Source organism: Salvelinus namaycush, chromosome 36, assembly GCF_016432855.1.
Source record: "Salvelinus namaycush isolate Seneca chromosome 36, SaNama_1.0, whole genome shotgun sequence".
In the NCBI taxonomy this organism is placed as follows: Eukaryota; Metazoa; Chordata; class Actinopteri; order Salmoniformes; family Salmonidae; genus Salvelinus; species Salvelinus namaycush.
In genome coordinates, this window is record NC_052342.1 from 8078608 (window position 1) to 8090537 (window position 11930).

Here is an 11930-nt window from a genome sequence, read left to right on the forward strand (position 1 = left end):
TCAAAGAAAGTCATACATTGTAAATAGGCACATGTCAAATGTTAGGTGTGTACGGCGATGAGAACCCATACAGTGTCCGGTTCATATTAGCGGTAATCGTCACTTCTTTATTACAACCAGAGCAACATTGCAGCTAGGACAGTGGTAGACAGTGTCAAGAAACTCATTCTTGAAGAAGGGGTATAGGCAGCATCCCACCACACACAGGCAATTTGCTGAGATGTACTTAGAGCCTCCAGTCCTCACACAGTCAGGGGGGTAATATCAGTCCATTACAGTGTCAAGAAACTCATTCTTGAAGAAGGGGTATAGGCAGCATCCCACCACACACAGGCAATTTGCTGAGATGTACTTAGAGCCTCCAGTCCTCACACAGTCAGGGGGTAATATCAGTCCATTAGCCATACACACAGAAAGAACACGACGTTGGTTATAGAGGTTTCAACAGAGACATTGCAAACCTCTGCAAATATTGCAAATAGCTCTCTGACAGCAACTACAACTATCTTCGCACTCTAATCAAACTGTTAGGACAACCTAAGCTTAGCCCCTATCCTATCCTACCCTCGTAACTCCTTCATCCACCTCAGGTAACCGCAGACTTACTAAGGCTATGGCGGCCTGGTACGACTGCCTCCTCTTGAAGGACAGGACCCTGACAGATTACGAGAAGGAAAAGCTGGACCGTGTGAACGTGAGAGCCGACAGCGCCGAAGGTGGCGATGTGACTATAGGCCCAACGGACAGTCTCTTCACCAGACCCATGTATGTGCCGTTAACGCACTACCACCATCTCGACGCCCTGTTAGCCATCATGGCGTGCTACGTCTCCCCGAGAGTGAAAAGTTTGTGCGACTATCCCGTGAGACATGTTCACATTGAACCAAGGCAGCTGCTCCATCACGCATCACAATCCCCCGTCAAGTCAGCGAGGAGAGGAGAAGAGTAAGCAAAGTATAGATGCGATAAGGTTAAAAAGAGAACATCACCATCCTATTCACACTACACACACAAGTGGAAAGACACCGATCCAACCTGGACATGGTCCCCATAGCCTTATGTGGCCAGTGACCACAGCCATTGACGGAACAGCCAGCCCTCAAGACATGGACTCCACTGCCAGCTACCAAGACCTGTGGCTCATTTCAAATCGTTACACATTCACTGTACAGCATGTGCTGATGACACAGAATATGAATAAAAAGCTCAACAGCCCTTCTCCCAGTTCAGTGCCTGTTGTTACATTGACTATTCATCTCTACCCCTACACCTGTCTTTCAGTCATTACTATGCAAGGCATACCTCGCAGTGTTTCGTATCCCACATAGGATAGACTGTGCACTCCCAGCACTTACACAGACGAGGGGTAGCACTATGCATCACTTTCCCAACTCTATTTCAGGCACAACTTAGTGTTTACATTGGGATGGAAATGTAGCACATACCCCTGACAGACATGGTCAATTAGTCAGCCCTAGCAAGCAACTCCCGAATGCACTCTGTGAGACTGAGACAGAGTATCATATTGTAGCCTATGCCAGGTGTGTATATTATAGACGCAGAGATATTTAGCCAGAGACTAGGACAGTGTGTATGAGAGACAAACCAATAGACAGGGGCGAAGTGCAGCCACTATCACCTACATCGGACAAAGAAGGACATGAAACCAACAGTAGGGGGGAGTGACGGGAAGGTACATGCCGAAACACACCGGGTGACAGGATGGTTATGATTACTATAATGCTCACCAGACACAGTGGTCCTAACCAAAAGATATGTTATTTCTATAGTTTTACAATACTTTTGGAAATAGTTAGTTGATAATCGGGGACAGCCTGTCACTTCGCACACAGGGCCCTTGGCCGTAATGTGGCGTGTGTGAATTCTGGGGCAGGATGTTTGACTAGTATCCACTTGGTGGTAGTGTGGTGCAAGTAATGAATGTAATAACCCTCCCGTTGTCTCGGCGGGTCAGAGCGACCCCGGGCAGTTCCGAGTTGATTGCCCGTGTCTGTGTGTGGGTCGGAGTGACCCCGGCAGCGTTAGCAAGGTGTATGTTGTAACCCTCCTGCCCCTGTGTGGGCGGGGTCATAGTGACGTCAGAGGGGTCAGAGTGACCCTCGGCAGCGTTACCAGTCGCTTCCCCCGTGTCTGTGTGGGTCAGAGAGACCCTGGCAGGCCGGGGTCACAGTGACCCAACACCACCACCTGCTGGATACTAGTAAAAGGTCCTGCCCCAAAATTGACACGCTCAACATTCCGGGCAAGGGCCTGTGTCGAATACGGCCCTCTGTCCCCCCAACGGGCCCTTGGGCCCCGTGTGAGTTTGGATATTGAATCTAAAAACGCCCCCCTACAAACTACTTTCCCTTGGTTGTGGAAATTGTGCCTTTCGGGTATGGCTGTTGTTACACAACCTTCCCCTTGCCTCGGCGGGTCAGAGTTACCCCCGGCCAGCGTTACGAGTCGATTCCCAGTGTCTGTGTGGGTTAGAGAGACTCTGGCAGCGTTAGCAAGGTGTATGTTGTAACCCTCCTACCCCTGTCTTGAGCTGGGTCGGAGTGACCCGGGGCCTGTTGTAGGCCCTGCGTTATGAGTTGTTCCCCTCTGTCCCGGGGGCCTGGGGTCAGAGTGACCCCGGCGGCGTTAGCAAGGTGTATGTTGTAAACCCTCCCCTCCTACCCCTGTCTGAGCTGGGTCGGAGTGACCCGGGGCCTGTGTTAGGAGTTGTTCCCCTCTGTCTGGGCCGGGTCTGAGTGACCCCGGCAGGGACCAGTTGTCCCCAACAACTCAGTGCACGACCTCGGTGCTATCACACGGGGAGGCCAGCCGAGCGTCCCGGATGGGACCGAAGGGGCCGAAGGGCCCGAAGGAGCAGGCAGGGCCGACCACGCGCCTCGTCCATTCGCGTGCCTCGTCCCATTCACGTGGCCACCGTAAGCAGGGCGTAGAGAGGCTACTAATATCGTCAGGAAGAAGAAGAAGAAGAAGAAGAAGAAGAAGAAGAAGAAGAAGAGGACGAGGACGAGGACGACGACGAGGAGGAATACGACCCCGCCGAGCGTGAGCCCTCCGCCTACGACTGTAAGCAGGGCGTAGAGAGCCTACTAATATTGTCAGGAAGAAGAAGAACAAGAACAAGAACAAGAAGAAGAACAAGAAGAACAAGAAGAAGAAGAAGAAGATGAGGACGATGATGAGGACGACGACGAGGACGACGACGACGACGAGGAATACGACCCCGCCGAGCGTGTTGCCTCCGCCTACGACGCCTCGCAGTCCCGGTTTCAGCGCGGCTCAGGTCCTGGAACAGATATCCTCCAGCGTCGACCAAGAAGACGAAGAAGACTACTGCGATTCCGAAGAGGAGGACGTTTCGGAAGATGAAGACGGTGAGGAATACAACCCCGAGCGCGACGCGGACGACTACGAAGACGACTCGGCCTCGCGGTCGTGCTCCTCTTCGGAGGAAGAGCCGGAGGGAGAGCGAGAGGGAGACGCGGCCGCTGGCCGAGAGCGAGACAGAGAGCCAGACAGAGAGCGAGCCAGAGACAGAGAGCGAGAGCGAGACAGAGCCAGAGAGCCAGAGCCAGAAAGGGAGACGTTGCTGTCAAAAAACGGCAAAATCAAATGGTCCTCCGTGGCCTATCGCGGCCCGGACCGGCCCCGCGCCATCCGCCGGCCCTGCCCCGCCGTGACGCCGGGCCCCACGGCCTACGCCGCGTCGCGAGCGCTCGACATCGCGTCCGCCTTCCGTCTGTTTGTCACACCGGCGATAGAAAGGATCATCGTGGACATGACGAATCTGCAGGGGGTGAGAAAATACGGCGACGGCTGGCGACCCATGGACTCCACCGACCTGCGCGCCTACGTAGGGCTGCTGATCCTAGCCGGCGTCTACAGGTCCCGAGGCGAGGCCGCGGCCAGCCTGTGGGACGCCGAGAGCGGCAGGACCGTGTTCCGCGCCACCATGCCGCTCAAGGCGTTTCACAAGTACTCGAGGCTGCTGCGATTCGACGACCGCCAGTCGAGACCCGCGAGACTCGCCACCGACAGACTGGCGGCCGTGAGAGAGGTGTGGGACCTGTGGGAGGAGCGGCTGCAGGCCCTCTACAACCCGGGGCCCGAAGTGACGGTGGACGAACAACTGGTCCCGTTCAGAGGTACCGTCTATGCATCTGTGTACGTACGCGTAGCGTAGAGAGCACGGGCAGTCTATGTATCTGTGTTTGTACGTGTAGCGTAGAGAGCACGGGCAGTCTATGTATCTGTGTTTGTACGTGTAGCGTAGAGCACGGGCAGTCAATGTATCTGTCTATGTACGTGTAGCATAGAGAGCACGGGCAGTAGTAGCACGGGCAGTAGTAGCAATCGGCAAGAGTAGCAACGTGGAGCACGGGCAGTAGTAGCACGGGCAGTAGTAGCACGGGCAGTAGTAGCAATCGGCAGTAGTAGCAATCGGCAGTAGCACGGGCGGCGGAGGCGGCTGCGTGTAACGTAAACGCAGTGCGCCCCGATGGTGAGCCGGTAACGATGACGCTGGTATCTGTGTTTGTACGTGTAGCGTAGAGAGCACGGGCAGTCTATGTATCTGTGTATGACTCTGCTAATCTCCTCTCCCTCTCCTCTCCCTCCCCTCTCCCTCGCCGAAAGGACGCTGTCCTTTCCGACAGTACATTCCCAGCAAGCCGGCCAAATACGGCATCAAGTCGTGGGTGGCCTGCGACGCCAAGTCCAGCTACGCTTGGAAGATGCAAGTGTACACCGGCAAGGCGGCCGGCGGAGGCCCCGAGAAGAACCAGGGCGCGCGCGTCGTCCTCGATCTGACCGAGGGACTGCCGGGCGGTCACAACGTCACGTGTGACAATTTCTTCACCTCCTACGAACTCGGGCAGCGGCTCCTCGAGAGGAACCTCACCATGGTGGGCACGGTGCGAAAGAACAAGCCCGAGCTCCCTCCCGCGCTGCTCCAGTCCAAGGACAGACAGGTCTCGTCCTCCAGGTTCGCCTTCACGCCCACCGCCACTCTAGTGTCCTACCTGGCAAAGAGAAATAAGAACGTGCTGCTTCTGAGCACGCGGCACGCGGAGCCCGACGTTAGCGATCGCCGAGACCGGAAGCCGGCCCTCATCCTAGACTACAACTGCAACAAGGGCGGCGTGGACAACCTAGACAAGGTGGTCGGCACCTACAGCTGCAGACGGATGACCGCCCGCTGGCCCCTGGTCATCTTCCACAACATCCTCGACGTGTCCTCCTACAACGCCTTTGTCATATGGCGAGAGATCAACCCCGACTGGATGCCCGGGAAGCGGAACAAGAGGAGGGTGTTCCTGGAGCAGCTCGGAAAGGCGCTCGTGAAGCCCTTGATCCAAAGAAGGCAGCGTCTCCCCCGCACCGAAGCCGCCTCAGCACTTGTCAAAGTCATACGGGGCGAGCGTGTATCCGCCGAGGCTCGTCCGCAAGCCCTTGAGCGAGCCGTCGGCCCGGCCGCCGCCTCCGACCCAGCCCCGGCTGCCCGGCTGGAGGCGAGTAAGAGGAAGAGGTGTCAGCTCTGCCCACCCAAGAAGGACGCCAAGACACACACCGCGTGCTGCAGGTGTAAGAAATACATCTGCAAAGGCTGTTCACACCCATACTGTCACACTTGTGCCCACTGGGCCTTTAGCCAAGACGGGACAGGGTGACCCGGGGGGGACACTGTGTGCTAGGCATAATAGGAGGACAACGGGAGGGTTAAGTCATTAGTCGGGATACGTGTCTCGTTCAGGATCACAGAAGACTTTGAAGATAGGAGTGGATGGATTCAGCTTACTGCACTGAAGTGGACCTCCGTTCTGTAAGAAGACGACGAATTATATGTAAATAAACACGTAAAGGGACTTAGTAGCCTGCCTGGTAGTCTGAGGCCCATGTTGATACAAAGGGCTATTTCTTTACATTCAATAAGCTTTAAGAGTTTTTTTTGTATTTTTATTGTTCTCCATTGTCTTTTGAGGGGAGTTTGTTTTTGTTGAGTTTGTTGTTCATTTCCTATTGCTGCAGGACCTTGGGAGACGCAAAGCACTTGAAGAGCTGGTACAAGTTTCCTTCTTGAAGAACGTTTGCAATGTTTGGTTTGACTGTTGGACTGCGGTGTTTCACTTCCCTTTCCCATCCTTCGTAATGTCTGATTCGTTTTTTTATTTTATGACCACAACATGGCTCAAGAGAATCAAATCATGGAATGAAGCACTGTGTGAGTTCCGTCTTGGTGTGTTGTGTGCGCGTATAGGTCACAATCAACCTGATAATCGCAACCATGTCAACATCACGTGTGCTTGTATTAAATAGGCCTTCATTCAACAAAAAAACTCTGAGGGGAAAGGGGACTGACCTGATGCTGGGTCATTGATGGTCCTGGAGTTTCTTTCTCCCCTGTTCGGTCGCTATGGTCTATTTCTTTTCCGTCTCGCCACAGGCTTTGGCTCCACTCCTTGCCATACACCATGTCCACTTTGGGACACGGCTGCTCACCTGCAAACAGAGACCGGTGCCATTACAGTAAAAACTACTTTCTCTTCAACTTAACTTATTGTGTGTCTAGGGGAGGAAAATAACGATCCACTATTCTCAAACAGAGTCATGATGTATCCATATTTCCAATACCTATGGGGCAATGATGATTTACTGTCGCACTCACCTGTCATTGGACATGGTGTGTCATGTTCTGTGCCTTCATTTATTTCCTTCTTTATGCGAAGTACTTTTATTCCATCCTTCTCCATGGCAACAACTTTTAGGCCTTCCCCTTTATTGAAAGCTGTAGCCTGCATCAAACACAATGACGTCCCACATAATTTCCACTAGGAAACAACTGCACATAACACATAGTACATGCATTGAACACATCTGAATATACAGGTTAGTATATAATTATAGGCAATTCCACAATAATAGACTCAGATATTTCACTTTAAAATGTGTCAAACTAAAAACAAATGATTGCAGAGTTAAATAAAGCATACAACTCCATGCACAAGAATAACAGTGCAGATGCAAAATTTGGCAAAAGAATGATGACAAATAGCACAAACATTATTATGTTACCAAACTGTGCATCTGCACTGTTCAAGTAAATGTGTTTTTGTATAATCTTCAGTACATTTTAAAAGTGGTACTTTAAAAGTTGACACCTACTCATTCCAGGGTTCTTCTTTATTTTTTACTATTTTCTACATTGTAGAATAATAGTGAAGACATCAAAAATATGAAATAACATATATGGACTCATCTAGTAACCTAAAAAAGTGTTAATCAAAATATATATTTGTGTAGTGACATGGTAGGAATGGTAACAGAAGATGGTCTTTAACCAAATAAGGCTAAGTCTATATTATGGAAAGAACAGCTCAAATAAGCAAAGAGAAACGACAGTCTATCATTACTTTAAAGACATGAAGGTCAGTTAATACGGAAAGTTAAGAACTTTGAAAGTTTCTTCAAGTGCAGTCGCAAAAACCTTCAAGCGCTATGATGAAACTGGCTCACATGACGACCCCCACAGAAAAGGAAGACCCAGAGTTACTTCTGCTGCAGAGGATAAGTTCATTAGTTACAAGAATTTGCAGCCCAAATAAATGCTTCAGAGTTCAAGTAACAGACATCTCAACAGAGTAGACTCTGAATCTGGCCTTCATGGTCAAATTCCTGCAAAGAAACCACTACTAAAGGACACCAATAAGAAGAGAATTGATTGTACCAAGAAACACGAGCAATGGACATTAGACCGGTGGGAATATGTCCTTTGGTTTGGTGAGTCCAAATTTGAAATGTTTAGTTCCAACCGCTGTTTCTTTGTAAAAAGCAGAGTCGGGGAACGCTGATCTCCGCATGCGTGGTCCCAACCGTGAAGCATAGAGGAGGTGGTGTGATGGTGTGCTTTGCTGGTGACAGTCAGTAATTAATTTAGAATTCAAGGCACACTTAACCAGCATGGCTACCACAGCATTCTGCAGCGATACGCCATCCCATCTGGTTTGCGCTTAGTGGGACAGTCATTTGTTTTTAAACAGGTCAATGACCCAACATACCTCCGGGCTGTGTAGAGCTATTTGACCAAGAAGGAGAGTGATTGAGTTCTGCATCAGATGACCTAGCTTCCACAATCACCCGACCTCAACCCAATTGAGATGGTTTGGGATGAGTTGGACCACAGAGTGAAGGAAAAGCAGCCAAGAAGTGCTCAGCATATGTGGCATTCCAGGCGAAGCTGGTTGTGAGAATGCCAAGCGTGTGAAAAGCTGTCATCAAGGCAAAGGGTGGCTACTTTGAAGAATCTAAAATTTAATTTTGATTTGTTTAACACTTTCTTGGTTACCTCATGATTCCATGTGTTATTTCATTGTTTTGATAATGTTGATAATGTTTTCAACAATGTTGAAAATAGTAAAAATAAAAACCCTTGAATGAGTACAAACTTGTTTTTGTTTTTTTTACCCCAATTTCATGGTATCCAATTGGTAGTAGTTACAGTCTTGTCTCATCGCTGCAACTCCCGTACGGACTCGGGAGAGGCGAGGTCGAGAGCCATGCGTCCTCCGAAACACAACCCAACCAAGCCGCACTGCTTCTTGACACAATGCACATCCAACCCGGAAGCCAGCCGCACCAATGTGTCGGAGGAAACACTGTACACCTGGCAACCTGGTCAGCGTGCACTGCGCTCAGTCCGCCACAGGAGTCGCTAGTACACGATGAGACAAGGATATCCCTGCCGGCCAAACCCCTCCCTAACCTGGACGACGCTGTGCCAATTGTGCGCCGCCCCATGGGCCTCCCGGTCACAGCCGGCTGTGACAGAGCCTGGGCTCAAACCCAGAATCTCTGGTGGCACAGCTAGCACTGCCTTAGACCACTGAGCCACCCGGGATGCTGTAGTGTCAAACTTTTGACTGGTACATGTTCATTTTAAAGTGAAAAATCTGAGTCTCAGTAACCAGGTTTCCATCCAACCTTTTTATGTTTGTAAAGTACATGGCGGATACAAAAATGTCACGACAGGCCTGATGGAAACAGCTAATTTGTCAGTTAGTTTTCTAAAAGGTGGGATCTTTATATTCTGTAAAATTAATTACATGAGAAATGGTGGTTGAAATGCCTTTATGTGCAAATATTGATATAACAACCATATCGAAGTAAACACTATGATATGTTGTGTGGTGCTCACACTACGACTCGGGAAAGCATGTAGTTTATTAGGCTGCAGATGACATAAGTTATGATGAACTTCACAGGGTGGTGAAAGTGCACAGTGATGAGCTTCATGCTGCATTCCAATAAATAGTGGGTCTTATTCTGGTGACATGACGATCAATGATTGGCTGCCATTTGACAAAATAATTCTCACTTTTGTCCATAACAATCTCACCATGTAGTAGGCTATAAATCACATATAATTTGCCACATGCGCTGAAAACAACATGTTTAGTAGACCTTACAGTGAAATGCTTACTTACAAGCCCTTAAGCAACAATGCAGTTAAGAAAAATAAGTGTTAAGTAAAAGATAGATAAGTAAAAAAATAAATAATAATAATTAAAGAGCAGCCGGAAAATAACAGTATACAGGGGGTACAGTATACAGGGGCTTTATACAGGGGGTACCGGTAGAGTCAATGTGCGGGAGCACAGGTTAGTCGAGTTAATATGTACATGTAGGTAGAGTTAAAGTGACTATACATAGATAATAAACAGAGTAGCAGCAGCGTAAAAGCGGAGGGACAATGCAAATAGTCTGGGATGCCATTTGATTAGCTATTCAAGAGCCTTATGGCTTGGGGGTAGAAGCTGTTAAGAAGCCTTTTGGACCTAGACTTGGCGCTCCGGTACCGCTTGCCGTGCGGTAGCAGAGAGAACAGTCTATGACTAGGGTGGCTGGAATCTTTTGACATTTTTTAGGGCCTTCCTCTGACATCGCCTTGTATTGAGGTCCTGGGTGGCAGGAAGCTTGGCCCCAATGATATACTGGGCCATACGCACTACCCTCTGTAGTGCCTTACAGTCGGAGGCTGAGCAGTTGCCATACCAGACAGTGATGCAACCAGTCAGGATGCTCTCGATGGTGCAGCTGTATAACTTTTTGAGGATCTGAGGACCCATGCCAAATCTTTTCAGTTTCCAGAGGAAAAGGCTTTGTAGTGCCCTCTTCACGACTGTCTTGGTGGGTTTGGACCATGATAGTTTGTTGGTGATGTGGACACCAAGGAACTTCAAGCTCTCAACCTGCAGTGTATCTGCAAGCTGTTGGCTAGAGCACACATACTAAGAACCTAAGCTTACCATTTAAAAATGTGAACTTTGATGGTATAGGGCCTTCCCAAGGATCAGTCCGTTACCATGGAACTGCCCTTATACCAAAGATGTTTTATAACTAACAAGACTGACCACAGCCTGTCATTTCCAATGGGAACAAATTATTCATAGTTGGCAGAGCAAACAAGGAGGGTGGGGCAGAGCCAAGTACGATCTAGCCAGATCCTATTGGCGCGTTCTAGCTTGTATTTGCATATTTCCGTTTGTGAACACCTATTCTGAAGCGCGTGTGCAATAACTCCTCTTTACTAGATTTGGTATTGAATATACATCCGGTGAAATATCTGGCTCATTGTTCCATCTGTGCTTATACAATATACTAACCTCGGATTGGCCTGCTGGCTCCAAAGATTGCAGCCTTGCACGGGTCTTCTCTGCACAAGCCTTAACATCTTCCTTTGTTTGGAAAAATTGATCTATGTAATTACCATAAACAGAAACCATTACATTTTTATTTGCCCAGAAAGAAATCGTGTAACGTTAACAAAATCAATACAATAGAAAGCTTTCAACTATCCACACACACTACCTTACCGCCACCAGCTTCGGCTACATGACAACCGACAGAACGCTGCTCCGCAGCTAGTTTTGCTTCCAAATTTTGCATCTTATTTTTATTCGACTCGTTCTCGGCTTTCAGTGCTTCGTTCTCCCGTTTACTCTTGGACAACTCTTCGCGAAGGGCCACGGCGCTGCCATCTACAAGTCGGACTATTTCCACGACCGCTGCCCTCATTACCGCGTTCATGAGAGAGGTTAGCTGACTTTGAAGGTGGGCAGCATTCTCCATTGTCATATGCTAGTAAATCTTTAGCTTTGTTTATAAAACAAGTGTTTAGACTTTATCTAAATCTACTCGTATCCTCCACGTTTACCTTATCCCTGGCAAAACAAATGGTTGAACAATGGTTGTGCATGACTTCCTATTTGGGGCGGAGCTATTGACGAGATTTATCACGAGGTCATACAATAAGTATCGTGTTGTGCAAATACAAAATTCATTTCGAATTTAATTCATTTAAAGACATAAAATGTCTTTGCCATCAATTCAACTATACAACAAGCAACTGTCACTAGTCAAAATATTATGTTTACTTAATGTGCTACAAATGTCTCTCAAATTATGTCTTAAATTCTATTTCTATCTCAATGTGCCTCTACTGTAACCTCAATATTAATCAACTATTTCTAATACCAGTAGAAATTGGGGAGGGGGGGCATTTAAAACAACACCACACATAAACCTCGATATGAGTCAAACATGGATTCTAGTGTGAAAATTGACTACAAAGTGTAAATAGGATCATTTCGGTCATAAAGTCTTGTCCAAAACGGAGATTTGCGAGATTAGGAGGGAAAAAACCGTCACAGAATAAATAATACCATAAATTTCCATTGGCTTGGGTTTATTTCAAACCTGCCCACAGCTGGCAGCATCCAAGTAAATCATAAATTCGGAGTGCTGCTGTACGCGACCCGATACCAAATCCTAGTCTAGACGCTGAGACGCGATATTCCGGCATCCCATTCTGACATACCGGTAGATACACTGCTCTGAGACACTGAACGCCACCTCCC

General features: G+C 48.6%; 1 protein-coding gene across 1 annotated transcript; it reads right to left on the reverse strand.

Moving 5' to 3' along the window:
• Positions 1-5736: 5736 nt before the first annotated feature.
• On the reverse strand, positions 5737-11264 carry LOC120030588. Its single transcript, XM_038976013.1, has 5 exons — positions 10887-11264; positions 10677-10768; positions 6683-6809; positions 6377-6516; positions 5737-5837 (listed from the first exon to the last, which is right to left on the reverse strand). The coding sequence occupies exons 1-5, from the start codon at positions 11146-11148 to the stop codon at positions 5745-5747; spliced, it is 714 nt and encodes a 237-aa protein (XP_038831941.1). The 5' UTR covers positions 11149-11264; the 3' UTR covers positions 5737-5744.
• Between the last annotated feature and the right edge of the window lie 666 nt (positions 11265-11930).